Raw genomic sequence first — 16,480 nt, 5'->3', positions numbered from 1 at the left:
CCTCCCTCTCTCTCTCTCTCTCTCTCTCTCTCTCCCCCTCCCTCTCTCTCCTCTCCGACTAGTTTGACTGTCGTCCTGATTAAATTTTACTTTGCCTCATTGTCACCTTCCCGAGCTAATAATCATCTATTTTTAGATTAAAGATTTTTTTAGATTTAGAGATACAGCCCAGAAACAGGCCCTTCGGCCCACCGGGTCCACGCCGCCCAGCGATCCCCGCACACTAACACTCTCCTACACCCACCAGGGACAATTTTTATTTTTTTACACACATTTGCCCAGCCAATTAACCTACAAACCTGCACGTCTTTGGAATGTAGAGGAAACCAAAGATCTTGGAGAAAACCCACGCACAAACGTACAAACTCCGTACAGTACAGCACCCGTTAGTCAGGATCGAACCTGAGAGTCTCTGGCGCTGCATTCGCTGTAAGGCAGCAACTCTACTGCTGCGCCACTGTGCCGCCCATAGGCCTGGGTTCTACATAGCTTTTGGTGAGAGGGGAAAGATTCAATAGAAACCTGATGGGCAACGTTTTAATCAGAGAGTGGCATGTATTTGGAACGAGATGCCAGAGGACATGGTTGAGACAGAGTACTTAAAGGTCTTTAAAAGACATTTGGACAGGTACATGGTTTAGCGCGATATGGGCCAAAACATGGGCAAGTAGAACTAGTGTAGATGGACATTTTGGTTGGCATGGATGTGTTGGCTGAAGGGCCCTGTTTATTTGCTGTACGACTGTATGTCACCATAACTATACGAATACTGGAGTGACAATAGGTCAAATGCTGGGTGTGCCTGCAGTAAGGTACTCACCTATTTTGCCCTGGGTGGGGGAATCAGGAACTGGAGGGCATAGGTTAAGATGAGAGGAAAAAAGATTTTACAGGAACCTATGGAGCAGCTTGTTCACACAGAGGGTGTGTGGGTATATGACTTGAGGCCAGTTACAGTAACATTGAAAAGATTTGTATAAGAAAATAACTGCAGATGCTGGTACAAATCGATTTATTCACAATATGCTGGGAGTAACTCAGCAGGTCAGGCAGCATCTCGGGAGAGAAGGAATGGGTGACGTTTCGTGGTCGAGACCCTTCAGTCTGAAGAAGGGTCTCGACCCGAAACGTCACCCATTCCCTTCTCTCCCGAGATGCTGCCTGACCTGCTGAGTTACTCCAGCTTGAAAAGATTTGGACAGGTACATAGATAGGAATGATTAGAAGGATATGGGACCAAACACAGGTAAATGGACCAGCTTAGATGTAGCACCCTGTTTGCATAGACAAGTTTGACAGAAGGGTTTATTTTTGTGCCATGAATAACTGCCAGGCCTCTTTCATGGATTGTAGGTATTTTTAATTCACAGTTCCCTAAGCATGCTGAACTGGCTGTGAAGAGTAACATATATAATGGAAGTCATATTCCGTTCATTTTAAACTTCTTTCATTCACAGTGTTTATTTCTTGTTTCCATCAGCATTTAGATTTTAGATTTGGAGATACGGTGCTGAAACAGGCCCTTCGGCCCACCGAGTCCGCGCCGCCCAGCGATCCCCGCACATTAACACTATCCTACACCCACTAGGGACAATTTATTTTAATTTTTACATTTACCCAGTCAATTAACCTACATACCTGTACGTCTTTGGAGTGTGGGAGGAAACCGAAGATCTCGGAGAAAACCCACGCAGGTCACGGGGAGAACGTACAAACTCCGTACAGACGGCACCCGTAGTCAGGATCGAACCTGAGTCTCCGGCGTTGTCATCAACCTCCTTTCCACTGAGGCCTCAGAGATTGGATTTCTTCCTGGTTAACCATAACTTGTGGTTATCTTCAGCCTCTCTGCATCTTTTCACAACTGATGTTTGTCACGTTTATATTCATCCCACATATGCGCCAAGTACCTTTGAATCTTGACATGCCTTCATATCCGTCATTTTGAATATGCTTTTCACTGCTTGGATAGTCATGGACCGATCTTTAAGTTCTGCATCTAGGCTCCAATCCAATACTGATTCCATGATAGACACAAAATACTGGAGTAACTCAGCGGGACAAGCAGCATCTCTGGAGAGAAGGAAAGAAGAAGGGTCTCAACCCAAAACGTCACCCACTCCTTCTCTGCGGAGATGCTGCTTGTCTTGCTGAGTTATTCAAGTATTTTATGTCTACCTTCAATTTAAACCAGCGTCTGCAGTTCTTTCCTACTGATTCCATGGTCACACGTTCCATTGTTCAATACTTATACAAACCTTACAGCCAAGAACTATAATGTGTTTAGTGTCCTTGAAGATGAGGCAGCATCGTTTTGTGTGGAAGATTGTCGCCAAACAATGTTTTCACTCTGCTGCATGCCTACATCAGTTTTTCTCAAGTTCACGATGCAGATCGAACCTTCTGACAGCAGTATTTTTTCTTGCTACCCCTCCCATAGTTGGAACTCCATTTTAAATCCCCACTCCCATGCATTGCTTTGCTCTGCTCAAGACCGCATTGTTGGATGGTCTCATTTGAAACCTTCTGCTTTCCCATCTGTTCAGCTGATGGCTGCTCTGGCATTTCCCAAGTATTAGATCTGTTTCTATGTAACTTCCAGCTCCATCTGTGGATTCAACTTGGTTTCATTTAGTTGATTACAGATTAAAAGCTTTTCTTCTTCATAGGTATTTATTCACAAAATGCTGGAGTAACTCAGCAGGTCAGGCAGCATCTTGGGAGAGAAGGAATGGGTGACGTTTCGGGTCGAGACCCTTCAGCTTGATGTCAGGGGGGCGGGACAAAGGAAGGATATAGGAGACAGGAAGATAGAGGGAGAACTGGGAAGGAGGAGGGGAAGAGAGGGACAGAGGAACTATCTAAAGTTGGAGAAGTCGATGTTCATACCACTGGCAAGCATAGTATACATGAATTTTTCTTCTTCATAGTATACATGAATTTGAACATTGAACAGCACAGCACATGAACAGGTCCTAAGGCCCACAATGACTGTGCCGAACATGATGCCAAGATAAACTAATCTCATCTGCCTGTACGTGATCCATACCCCTTCTTTTCCTGCACATCACTAAAAGCTTCTTAAGTGGCACTGTCAACCTCCTTTAAAGTTCTGGAGTAACTCAGTGGGCCAGGCAGTATCTCTGGAGAACATGTAATTAGTTTTGCTATACTGTCCCCATTCCAGAACTTGTGGTTGGTTTCAGATTGTCTTCGACTGCAACTTGTGGCCATCTTCAGCTTCTCTGCATCTTTTCCCAACTGATGTTTGGCACGTCTATATTCATCCCACATTAGTGGTAAATGCCATTGGTAAATATGTGGTAAACACCTTTGATAAACACAAGCCTTCCTTCCTACCCTTCATTTTGAATATGTTGCTCACAACCTGGTTGTGCTCCATCACAACTCCTGGCAGTGTATTCTGGGCACAGGGTTGTGTTTCCCCTAGTTTCCCAAATACACATTTCACACGCTGAAATACACATCAAACTTTTATTTTTGCAGTTGGAGATTGGTTAAAATCACTAACAGAGCTGTGCTGTCTGAGACCAAATCTAGTCACCTGGACCAAAATGGATTTACCTAGTCCAGCCTGCTCTTGAAGGCTTTCATGTTGATCTTTCCCCGCATGCTCCTCCTAGACTAGAAACATAGAAAATAGGTGCAGGAGTAGGCTATTCGGCCCTTCGAGCCTGCACCGCCATTCAATATGATCATGGCTGATCATCCAACTCAGTATCCCGTACCTGCCTTCTCTCCATACCCCCTGATCCCTTTAGCCACAAGGGCCACATCTAACTCCCTCTTAAATATAGCCAATGAACTAACTGGCTCTTCTCTCAGGGTATCTCCCGTTGTCAGTCACCGCACTGGAGATGGTTTCCCATAGATGTCAATTCACTGGTTTCTGTAACTAGCTTGTTTTGCTCCTTCCTCCTCCCTTATGCCGTACAATAACTGGAGACTTGTTGGTTTCTGCCAAGCCTTCCTGACAGTGGTCTGTGTAGGAAGGAACTGCAGATGCAGGTTTAAATCAAAGATAGACACAAAATGCTGGAGTAACTCAGCAGGATGGCAACATCTCAGGAGAGAAGGAATGGGTGGACTCAATGACCTCTAGTCATGGACTCTCCCACTAGTGGAAACATCCTCTCCCACTAGTGGAAACATCCTCTCCACATCCACTGTATCCAATCCATAGCAACCATATCAGAACTAAAATAAAAGCTGACAATATTTTGCATGTGAGCCAGCATCTGTGGGAAGATTCAATGAACAAACGACATAAAAGCATCATAAAAGTCTGAAGAAGGGTCTCGGCCCGAAACGTCACCCATCCCCTCTCTCCTAGATGCTGCCTGACCTGCTGAGTTACTCCAGCATTTTGTGATACCTTCGATTTGTACCAGCATCTGCAGTTATTTTCCTACACTAAAAGCATCTGATCAGCAACGCTTTTTTTCCTGTCTTATGGGATGTGAGAGGAGCAGCCGGAGGCACAGGAAGAAAGTACAAACTACACAGAAAACACTAGAGGTCACTGGAGCCGTGCAGCTGGTGACTCGCTCAGCCAGCCAGGAGAAGCATCATCCCTGTATCGACCCAGGTCGTTCACTGTAAGAAAAGTTGTACCTTATAGTGAAGCTGTTACTGTACAACACATTCATTTCATTTGTGAATAAATGAAATAGACCCATAGACCTAAGTTAGTGAACTCCAGAACGACCATATCAGAACTAAAATAAAAGCTGACACTATTCAGCATGTGAGGGGAGAGAAACATTTGATTCAATGAACAAAAGCATAAAAGCATCCGATCAGCAACGCTTTTTTCTTTCGAAGTTAGACACAATATGCTGAAGTAACTCAGCGGACAGGCAGCATCTCTGGAGAGAAAGGATGGGTGACGTTTTGGGTCGAGACCCTGAGTCACCCATTCTTTCTCATTCCTTCTGGAGAGAAGGAATGGGTGATGTTTCGGGTCGAGACCCTTCATCACCCATTCCTTCTCTCCAGAGATGCTGCCTGTCCCACTGAGTTACTCCAGCATTTAATGTCTGTCTTTGATGTAAACCTGCATCTGCAGTTCCTTTCTGACAGATTTATTTCTTTCCGCTGATGCTGTCTGATCTGAGTATTTTCAATATTTCATTTTATTTCACGTTTTCAATACCTCCAGTAGTTTGCTGTTTAAACACATCCACTGCACTGCAGCACCCCCTTCCTTGTCTGCATCAAATATCCAACTTCGACCCTCTTTCTGAGGTTTAAGTTCAAGGCAATCAATCATCTGTCTCGTCTCTCTGCCAATTCTCTGTCCCTACGTGTATGGCTATAGAAACATAGGAAATAGGTGCAGGAGTAGGCCATTTGGCCCTTCGAGCCATTCAATGTGATCATGGCTGATCATCCAGAATCAGTACCCCGTTCTGGCTTTTTTCCCCATATCCCTTGATTCCCTTAGCCCTAAGAGCTGAATCTATCTCTCTCTTGAAAATGATTCAATCATCAGTTATCATCCAGTAGTCTACTAAATTTCCATGCATTCTGTGTGCCACGGCATAGCTACCAACCTTGCCCATTCCCTCTGTCAACCTCTTTCTTACAGTGTTGCATTTTGCAAAAAATTGCAACCAGTTTGTAATTTGAGAATTTGACAAACTTTGAGACAAAATACCCAGCACATCCCATCAAATGACTGCTTTTCATTTCTAATGAAGCATCCCTGGTTTGAAATGCTAACTGTTTCCGTTTCCAAAAATGCACACTGAACATGCTGAGTATTCAGAGTATTTTCTGTTTTTATTCCGCCGATCCAGTCGATTGTGTATAGGCTGAGGCATTCTATTCTGTTCCCAACTTAAATACTTTTGATGGCCTTTGACAATTTTGAATTTTCCTGACTCCAATCTCCTCATTTATGTCCGATCCTTCTTTTCCTCTATTTACCCGCAGATTGGACTAATTATCCTTCACCTTCGAACAAATGTTCTAATGAGGCCCCCTTCCATCACTCACTCTCCCTTGTCTTCCTGATATTGTTCTCTATTTGAACAACCTTTGATTCTATTCATCTCCTCCAAACAAAACACCAGTTGGTGATCTGCCCAGGATTATCACCGACGTGCTTATACTTACCGAGCCAGATGTTCCAGCCCTAAATTAAACAAGTAATAAAGAGGGAGAAAATAGATTGTGAGAGTAAGCGTGCAAGAATTTGATAAACAGACAGTGAGAGCTTTGCAAGAATATAAAAAGAAAGAGGGCGACTAATGTAAGTAGTAGTCCTTCGGATGATGAGACTGTGGGGTTATGTGAGAGAATTTTGCTAAACTTTAACCGTTGACACGTGCTGACACGTGTTGCGTGTTTAACTGCTGACACACGTGGTGCGAAACTAAAGATGCAGCATTGTTCTTAGGAAAGCCTTGGCCGAATGATTGGAGCATTGCGTACAGATGTCTGTTTCTTTGTGCGTGATGTTATTATCTGTTATCTGCAAAACCAACAACACCTATGTATGCGTCTGAGTAATGTAATTTAGACAGTTTCGATCAAATCGCAACGCCCTGACTAAGCTGTTTAAGGAGCTCAGTTCTGGGCTAGTCCGCACATACACTTGTTTGTTTGACAGCATATAAACCCTGCCTTCAGCACTCTGGAGGAACTGTTTCTCGGGGCAGTGCCTCCATGATATCACGTAATAAAGTCTCGCTCTCCATTAGTCTGAGTCCTCGATTGATTTCTCTGACAGGTTAATTATATTTAAAAAAAGGAAAGGGTCGGGGCTTTGAAAACATATTTTGTATCTGCCATCATAACAGAACATACTAAAGACCTCGCCATAATAGTGAAAAATTCCAAAGCAAAAGAATGGAAGGAACTTAAAACAATCATTGTCACTAGAAAATAGATAATAGATGCATTAATGAGACCAGGGTCACAGAGTCACACAGCATGCAAACATGCTCATCGGGCCGACTTCCACATAACGACCAACATGCCCCATCTCCTGTATATTAGTCCCACCTGCCTACATTTGGCCCATATCCCACTAAACCAATCCTACCCATGTACCTGTCTAAATGTTTCTTAAACAGTGCGATAGTACCTGCCTCAACTACCTCCTCTGGCAGATAATTCCATACACCCACCACCCTTTGTGTAAAACGGCTGGCTACCTCTCAGGTTCCTATTAAATCTTTCTCCCCACACTTTAAACCAATGTTCTTCGGTTCTTGATTCCTCTACTCTGGTCAAAGGACTGTGCATTTACCGGATCTATTCCTCTCATGATTTTGTACATTTTACCCTAAGTCCACACGACCTGCTGGTTTGAACTCTGGGTTCATAAAAGAAGCAGCCCTGCATAGATTGTAGTGTTCAAAATTCCATTGATTCTGGAGAGGTCCCAGCAGATTAAAAAGCCACAAAGTAAGGGTGGCACGATGGTGCAGCCGTAGAGTTGCTGCCTTGCACCGCCAGGGACCCAGGTTCGATCCTGACTACGGCTGCTGTCTGTACAGAGTTTGTACGTTCTCCCCGTGACCTCCGGGTGCTCTGGTTTCCTCCCATACTCCAAAGACCTGCAGGTTTGTAGGTTAATTAGCTTGGTAGAATTGTAAAGTGCCCCAAGTATGTGTGGGATAGCGTTAGTGTGCGAGGATCGCTGGTTGGTGCGGCCTCGGTGGGCCGAAGGGCCTGTTTCCGCGCTGTATCAGATTGATTCCTGGGATGGCAGGACTTTCATATGAAGAAAGACTGGATAGACTCGGCTTGTACTCCCTGGAATTTAGAAGATTGAGGGGGGATCTTATAGAAACTTACAAAATTCTTAAGGGGTTGGACAGGCTAGATGCAGGAAGATTGTTCCCGATGTTGGGTATGTCCAGAACAAGGGTTCACAGTTTAAGGATAAGGGGGAAGTCTTTTAGGACCGAGATGAGAACTTTTTTTTTCACACAGAGAATGGTGAATCTGTGGAATTCGCTGCCACAGAAGGTAGTTGAGGCCAGTTCATTGGCTATATTTAAGAGGGAGTTAGATGTGGCCCTTGTGGCTAAAGGGATCAGGGGGTATGGAGAGAAGGCAGGTACGGGATACTGAGTTGGATGATCAGCCATGATCATATTGAATGGCGGTGCAGGCTCGAAGGGCCGAATGGCCTACTCCTGCACCTATTTTCTATGTTTCTATCTCTAAACTAAACTAAACAAAAGTATCAAATAGGGAAGGAGGCAGAAAGCAAAAACTTCTTGGACAATGAGCCTAACATTTGTTGCTGGGAATTGCTGTATGGTAATAGTACTAGGGCATCGAGAAATCATTATACATTCAACAGAGTTAATGTGCCTTTATGAAAATCAGAAAACTGAAGATGCTGACATAAAAACAGAAAATGCTGGAAACTATCAGCAAGTCAGACAATGTCTGTTGAAAGAGAAACAGAGTTAATGTTTCAGGTCAAAGAACCTGCTCCATAGCTGGAAAGTGAGACAACAAATAATAATATGGAAAGGGAATTATAACAGCGAATCTAATAGTTGAGCATGTAATGAGCAGGGGGTTTAATGGGGAACTGGTAGATGGCGTGTATTTGGATTTTCATAAGGTACAATGTAGAAGGTTATTATACAAAGTGCTCCGTGTATTGAGTAAATGTATAGCAGTGAGGAGAGGGAATTAGATAATAGACAATAAATGCAGGAGCAGGCCATTCGGCCCTTCGAGCCAGCACCGCCATTCAATGTGATCATGGCTGATCATTCTCAATCTACCCTGTTCCTGCCTTCTCCCCATACCCCCTGACTGTGCTATCCTTAAGAGCTCTATCTAGCTCTTTCACAATGAAATATTGTGTTAGTATGCATGTGCAGCAAGTAATTAGGAATGCTAATGGAACATTAACCTTCATTGAAAAGGGGGTGGAATATGGACGTAGGGTATCCTTGCCACAACTATTGGGTGGCATGGTAGCGCAGTGGTAGAGTTGCTGCCTTACAATGCCAGAGACCCGGGATCGATCCTGCCTATGGGCGCTGTCTGTACAGAGTTTGTACGTTCTCCCCAAGACCTGCGTGGGTTTTCACCGGGATCTCCGGTTTCCTCCCACACTCCAAAGACGTACAGGTTTGTAGGTTAATTTTGCTTTGTATAATTGTAAATCGTTGCTAGTGTGTGTAGAATACTGTAAGTGTGCTGCGATTGCTGGTTGGCGCGGACCCGGTGAACCGAAGGGCCTGTTTCCGCGCTGTAAGCCTAAACAAAACTAAAAAAGTATTGGTATACACACACGTTGGCTAAAACTCTGGTCTCCTTATTTAAGGAGGAATATTTTTGCATTGGGAGCGGTTCAGAGAAGCTTTGCTTGGTTGGTTCCAGGGATAAAGTGTTATCTCTGAAGCATAGAATGCCAAAAAGCATGGGAGCCTTTCGGTCCATCATGCCCGTGCCAACTGTCAACGCCCATCAACACTAATCCTACACTAATCTCATTTTTCCTCTTGCATCCCCGTCAAATTCCCCCCATACACAAAGGTCCTCCTGCCACCTAGTTACACTTGGAGCAATTTACAGTGTCCAGTTAACTGGTCAGTGGCCAGTCTCAATCCGAAAAGTCACCTATACATGTTTCCCAGGGATTGCTGCCTGACCGGCTGTCACACAAGCAGTTTGTGTCCCTCTGTAACTTAACAACCACTTGTCCTTTGGTGCGTAGGAGGAGACCAGAGAACACAGGGATCACAGGGATTATATGCAAATCCTGGGGGCAGCCTCTCAACCATCGCATGGCGAAAGATTGTGCAGGCTGTGCCTTCATTCATTCAGAAAACCAAGAAGTAATCTTACCGAAACATAATGGAGATTCACAAAGTAGATGCGGAAAGAATGTTTCCTCTCATGCAAAATCTAAAACTGAGGAATCCAATTGCAGAACAAGTGACCTATCGTTTAGCATTAGTGATGAGGAGAGGTGTAAGCGTTTGGGATTCTCTTTCCCAGAAAGATGCAGAAGCTGAACCATTGAATATGAATTGGTTGAGGGGATAGGCAGAAAATGGAGCTGAGGCCAAAACCAGATCAGCCATGATCTTATGCAATGGTGGAACTGGTCCAATTGGCCATCCAACCCGTATCTAATGTGATAGACAGATACAAACTGCAGCAGTAAGTCGGTGGGTCAGGCAGCATGTCCGGAGAAAATGGACGGGTGACATTTCAGGTCGAGAGCCTTCTTCAGTCGGATTGCAGGGGAGAGGAACTGGAAGCAAGTAAAGACCAGGACGAATCAAGGCCGGCAACAGATGACATCAAGCAGGGTATATATAAGAAAATAACTATATGCTGGTACAAATCGAAGGTATTCACAAAATGCTGGAGTAACTCAGCAGGTCAGGCAGCATCTCAGGAGAGAAGGAATGGGTGATGTTTCGGGTCGAGACCCTTCTTCAAACTGATGTCAGGGGGGCGGGACAAAGGAGGGATATAGGTGGAGACAGGAAGATAGAGGGAGATCTGGGAAGGGGGAGGGGAAGGGAGGGACAGAGGAACTATCTAAAGTTGGAGAAGTCGATGTTCATACCACTGGGCTGCAAGCTGCCAAGGCGAAATATGGGGTGCTGCTCCTCCAATTTCCGGTGGGCCTCACTATGGCACTGGAGGAGGCCCATGACAGAAAGGTCAGACTGGGAATGGGAGAGGGAGTTGAAGTGCTCGGCCACCGGGAGATCAGATTGGCCAACGCGGACCGAGGGCAGGTGTTGAGCGAAGCGATCACCGAGCCTGCGTTTGGTTTTGCCGATGTTAATAAGTTGACATCTGGAGCAGCGGATGCAATAGATGAGGTTGGAGGAGGTGCAGGTGAACCTCTGTCTCACCTGGAAAGACTGTTTGGGTCCTTGGATGGAGTTGAGGGGGGAGGTAAAGGGACAGTGGTTCCGATAGACCTTTGCTTTATTGTGTTCCTTTATTTCTCATGTGCCTTTGCTTTATTTTGATGAAGCTTCGTACCCATGTGGAGAGGTTCAAATGGTGCTGAGTATTTGGGGACCTCAGTAGAGAGATGTCACACTGGAATGCACCAAACAGGTTTTGTCCGAAAGCAGACGAGAGGGTCGAAACTTTGTCCTCCCGTTAAACCTGGTTTGATGTTAAAAGTTTTTTAAACTTTCTGATATTCAGAGTCTTCTGCAGTCTAATAATATGAACTTAAATATTTTAATTGTTAAAAAAAAAAATTAGGTAAACTTTAAAAGCCTTTTAAACTATAAAAGAGACTGAAGAAGGGTCTCGACCCGAAACGTCACCCATTGCTTCTCTCCAGAGATGCTGCCTGACCCACTGAGTTACTCCAGCATTTTGTGATATCTATAAAAGCCCTTAGATACAAGTAAAACGTTAATCTAAAATAAACAATTTAAAATTATAATTTGGCTCCACCTATGCCTAATAATTTGTCAAATTGAATCATAGGGTTCACAGATGCAGCCCTGGGGATGAGGGTGGTGATTTTCCACCGTGTTGTATTGAATCACAGTAAGTCTGACATCTGCCACTGAACTCTTTGGAGAGTCTAGTGAGAGAACAATCCCAGACTCACAACTATGCATATAAATCAAGGATGTCATTGTGCTGACTACAACCAGCATGATCTGGCCCAATGTGTTGCGATGGGAATGCACCTGGGTATGTGAAATATTATTTCTTTCAGTCTTGCTATTGAGGGCGTGCAGCGTAGGTTTACTAGCATAGGTTAATTCCCGGAATGGCGGGACTGTCATATGTTGAAAGACTGGGGCGACTGGGCTTGTATACACTGGAATTTAGAAGGACGAGAGGAGATCTTATCGAAACGTATAAGATTATTAAGGGGTTGGACACGTTAGAGGCAGGAAACATGTTCCCAATGTTGGGGGAGTCCAGAACAAGGGGCCACAGTTTAAGAATAAAGGGTAGGCCATTTAGAACTGAGATGAGGAAAAACTTTTTCAGTCAGAGAGTTGTGAATCTGTGGAATTCTCTGCCTCAGAAGGCAGTGGAGGCCAATTCTCTGAATGCATTCAAGAGAGAACTAGATAGAGCTCTTAAGGATAGCGGAGTCAGGGGGTATGGGGAGAAGGCAGGAATGGGGTACTGATTGAGAATGATCAGCCAAGATCACATTGAGTGGTGGTGCTGGCTCAAAGGGCCGAATGGCCTCCTCCTGCACCTATTGTCTATTGTCCAACTCTGGTCAGCTTCTCTTAGTTTTATTTCTGGCATGATGTCTGTATTAATGCGCTGCTGGCTCGAAGGGCCGAGTGGCCTACTCCTGCACCTATTGTCTATTGTCTATTGTCTATTGTCAATTCCTGCTCCACCTTGAAGTGGGCATCATTTTTTTTTTGCCAAACTTCACTCTGCTCTTCACCATTAAGTGATTCACTCCAACCAATCCCTTCCATGTCACCTTTATTTCCATTTCATCTGAGAGGCTAAGGACCATTATCTGCTACAAATTCACTGACTTACAGAGCAAACAGGACTACATTTCTGCCCATTTGCTTCCTTTCAATACTACATTCGACCCCTTTATTGCCACCTTAAGTAACTTTGTCTTGAATCCCTATCCAGGGCCTATGAATGCCCATCACTTTTCTTTCATTTTGGTTATTTCCACTTCTTCCCGTTCTCATAACCAGGATCAACAATATAAGAAATAGAAGCACATTCGTAAGTCTTAGGAGCAGAATTAGACCGTTCGGCCCATCAAGTTTACTCCGTCATTCAATCGTGGCTGATCTATATTTCCCTCTCAATCCCATTTTCCTGCATTTGCCTCATAACACCCTGACATCCATACCAATCAAGAATCCATCAATCTCCGCCTTAAAATTATCCATTGACCTGGCCTCCACAGCCTTCTGTCCCAATGAATTCTACAGATTCATCACCCCCTGACTATTGTTCCTCATATCCTCTCTAAATGTCCATCCTTTTATTCTGAGGCTATGGCCTCAAAGGCTGGTCCTAGGCTCTCCCATTAGTGGAAACATCCTCTCCACTTTCGGAAGTTCTTTAGGAAGCAGGGGTTCCCCTCTTCCGTTATAGATGAGGCTCTCACTAGGGTCTCCTCAATATCCCGCAGCTCCGTTCTTGCTTCCCCTCCCCCCATTCGTAAGAAGGGCAGAGATCCCTCTCGACCCGAAACGCCACACATTTCTTCTGTCCAGAGATGCTGCCTGTCCCTCTGAGTTACTCCAGCATTTTGTGTCTACCTTCGATTTGAACCAGCATCTGCAGTTTCCTTTCCTCTCCACTTTCGCTCTAACCAGGCGTTTCACTATTCAGCAAGTTTCAATGAAGTCCCATCTCATCCTTCTAAAATCCACATTAAACCATGTAGCCCTCAAGGCTGCTCTGCCCTTGAATACGATCATGACTGAGGTCATCTTGGCACGGCTCTACTTTCCTGCCTGTCCTTCATAATGCATGAATCCCTTATGGACTAAAGACTAATCTTTATTTGCAACCTAACCAGCTGTCCCCACTGGGACTGAGTGTTGATGGGGGAGGGTGGAGTGGCTAAGGATATTTGTGAAGATATCCTCTTTGGGAAGGTATCCTGAAGGAAGGAAATAAACTGGTTAATAAGGGGCAGGGAGACAGAAGATTGTACACTTATGTCCAAACGCTTATGACCTGAGTGCATCTATGTGTATTTAGAGTATGTGTGTCTGTGTATGTGTGTTTTCATATCTCATTTGCCTGGTTATGATGGTGGCACGGTGGCGCAGCGGTAGAGTTGCTGCCTTACAGCGAATGCAGCGCCAGAGACACGGGTTCGATCCCGACTACGGAGTGGTCTGTACGGAGTTTGTACGTTCTCCCCATGACCTGCGTGGGTTTTCTCCGAGATCTCCGGTTTCCTCCCACACTCCAAAGACGTACAGGTTTGTAGGTTAATTGGCCCTAGTGGGTATAGGATAGTGTTAGTGTGCGGGGATCGCTGGGCGGCGCGGACTCGGTGGGCCGAAAGGGCCTGTTTCCACGCTGTATCTCTAAAACTTAAAACTAAATGATCCATATCCTGCTTTGATTTCTATTCTTTCTCTAGAGACCCTCTTTCCCTTAATATACATATAAAATCTCTTTGGATTTCCCTTAATATTATCTACCAGAACTATTTCCTGCCCTTTGTTTGCCCTTCTGATTTCCTTCTTAAGTATGCTCCTCAGTTCCCAAAACTCCTCCAGGGATACATTTGATCCCAGCTTCCTATACCTGTCCCATTTCTCCTTCTTTTTCCTGACCAGATCCTCAATTTCTCTTGTCATCCAAGGTTTCTTACTCCCACCTGCCTTGCCCTTCATTCTAACAGGAACATGCATGCCTTGAACTCTTGTCACTACACATTTAAAAGGATCCGACTTTGCAGCCTAGAAACATAGAAGCATAGAAAAATAGGTGCAGGAGTAGGCCATTCGGCCCTTTGAGCCAGTACCACCATTCAATATGATCATGGCTGATCATCTAAAATCAGTACCCCGTTCCTGCTTTTCCCCCATATCCATTGATTCCTTTAGCCCTAAGAGCTAAATCTACCACTCTCTTGAAAACATCCAGTGAATTGGCCTACGCTGCCTTCTGAGGCAGAGAATTCCACAGATTCACAACTCTGGGTGAAAAAGTTTTTCCTCATCTTAGTCTTAAATGGCCTACCTCTTATTCTTAAACTGTGACCCCTGGTTCTGGACTCCCCCAACATCGGGAACATTTTTCCTGCATCTAGCCTTTTCAATCCTTTAAAATTTTGATACAGCCTGCAAACAACTTACTCCAATCAACTTGAAGCAAGTTCCAGTCTAATGCCAAAGGTGGCCTTGCCCCAATTCAAAATTTTAACTTGTGGGCCCTCCCTGTCTTTATCCATAACTATCTTAAAGCCTGTTGGATTGATAGGCTACAATAGAACATGTACTGTATTAGACCTACGTTTTCCAAAGGTATCTGGATATTATATGTGCAAATAGCTTGTTTTATGAAGCCAATTTGCTTCATACTTATAATTTCCTTTAGAAGTAAAATGGGCACTGTCATCGGGTATTATTTGCGTATTGTTCTACAAAGAGCAATTTAATCGCTGTGATTATTGCACCAGTTCTCAAATCTTTCAGCTTCTCAACACATGGGAACTCAGGAATAATAGTCTGCAATTATGAAGTACTGTTTTTGACTGTGTGGGAACAAATCAGCTATTTGTCAGTTTGGCATGGACTTGATACCTTGATAGTCATCATCTCTTTTTGTTATAAATTGCTGTACTTTTGGCATGTTATGCACATCAACAACAATCTGCATATCTTTACACGTGGCAATTCACTAAACCGATGATCTAGTTTACATTTATCTATACCCAAATGGCTGTTTAAATTATTTTTGTTCATAAGTTCATAAGTTATAGGAGCAGAATTAGGCCATTCGGCCTATCAGGTCGACTCTGCCATTCAATCACGGCTGATCTATATTTCCCTCTCAACCCCCATTCTCCTGCCTTCTCCCCAAAACTCTGACACCCGTACTATAGACAATAGACAATAGGTGCAGGAGGAGGCCATTCGGCCCTTCGAGCCAGCACCACCATTCAATGAGATTATGGCGGATCATTCTCAATCAGGACCCCGTTCCTGCCTTCTCCCCATACCCCCTGACTCCGCTATCCTTAAGAGCTCTATCTATACTAATCAAGAATATATCAATCTGCACTTTAAAAATACCCAATTACTTTGCCTCCACAGCTGTCTATGGCAATTAATTCCACAGATTCATCATCGTCTGACTAAAAGAAATTCTACCTCATCTCGAATGAATACTTTATTGTTACATGTGACGAGTCACAGTGACATTTTTTGTATGCATAAAGGGCCGTGACAAAGTTATAAATCTGACAAAGTCCCGCGCTAGGTCCATCTTTGTTGTTCTTCTCTCCCCCCGTCTCCCCACGCCAGGTCCTGCTTTGTTCTTCCCTCCCCCCCTCCCCAAGTCTCCCCGCGCCATGTCCTCCTTTGTTCCCGGCGGCACGTTCTCCAGCTCCCCCGTCGCATGTCCTCGACGACTGGCGCCCTCATCGATCGCCTACCCAATCTCCTCGACGACTGCCGCCGGCTGGGTCCACTCCTGATGCCTCCACTGTGTACCAGGGACTGGCTGCGGGCTCCATCGATCCACTTACTCCATTCAACTTGAGCAAGTTCCTGGTCGCAGGGCTTCGTCGACCCACTTACTCCAACTTACTCCATTCAACTTGAGCAAGTTCCTGGCCACGCAGCTCCATCGGCCCAGGCTCCAGCCTTGAGGCTCTGCCTCCCTGCCTCTTTCTAAAGGTATGTCATTTTATTCTGAGGCTGCGGCCTCTAGTCCCAGACTCTCCCACTAGTGGAAACTTGGCATGATGTTTCTGGATTCAGGCAATAAGACACCATGTTATCTTAGATTGTCC

General features: G+C 44.7%; 1 protein-coding gene across 1 annotated transcript in view; it reads right to left on the bottom strand.

The window, feature by feature from the left end:
• Positions 1 to 16,201, bottom strand: part of tma16 (translation machinery associated 16 homolog) — a 35,610-nt gene extending 19,409 nt beyond the window's left edge. The window contains exon 1 of the mRNA XM_078398983.1: positions 16,121 to 16,201. Within this exon, the coding sequence (XP_078255109.1) occupies positions 16,121 to 16,201 (81 nt within the window). The remainder of the gene's footprint in view (positions 1 to 16,120) is intronic.
• Positions 16,202 to 16,480: the final 279 nt, after the last annotated feature.

The sequence above is a fragment of the Rhinoraja longicauda genome, chromosome 1 (genome assembly GCF_053455715.1).
Source record: "Rhinoraja longicauda isolate Sanriku21f chromosome 1, sRhiLon1.1, whole genome shotgun sequence".
Classification (NCBI taxonomy): domain Eukaryota; kingdom Metazoa; phylum Chordata; class Chondrichthyes; order Rajiformes; family Arhynchobatidae; genus Rhinoraja; species Rhinoraja longicauda.
Note: the sequence above shows the minus strand (reverse complement) of the source record. Positions and strands in the feature narration are given on the sequence as shown.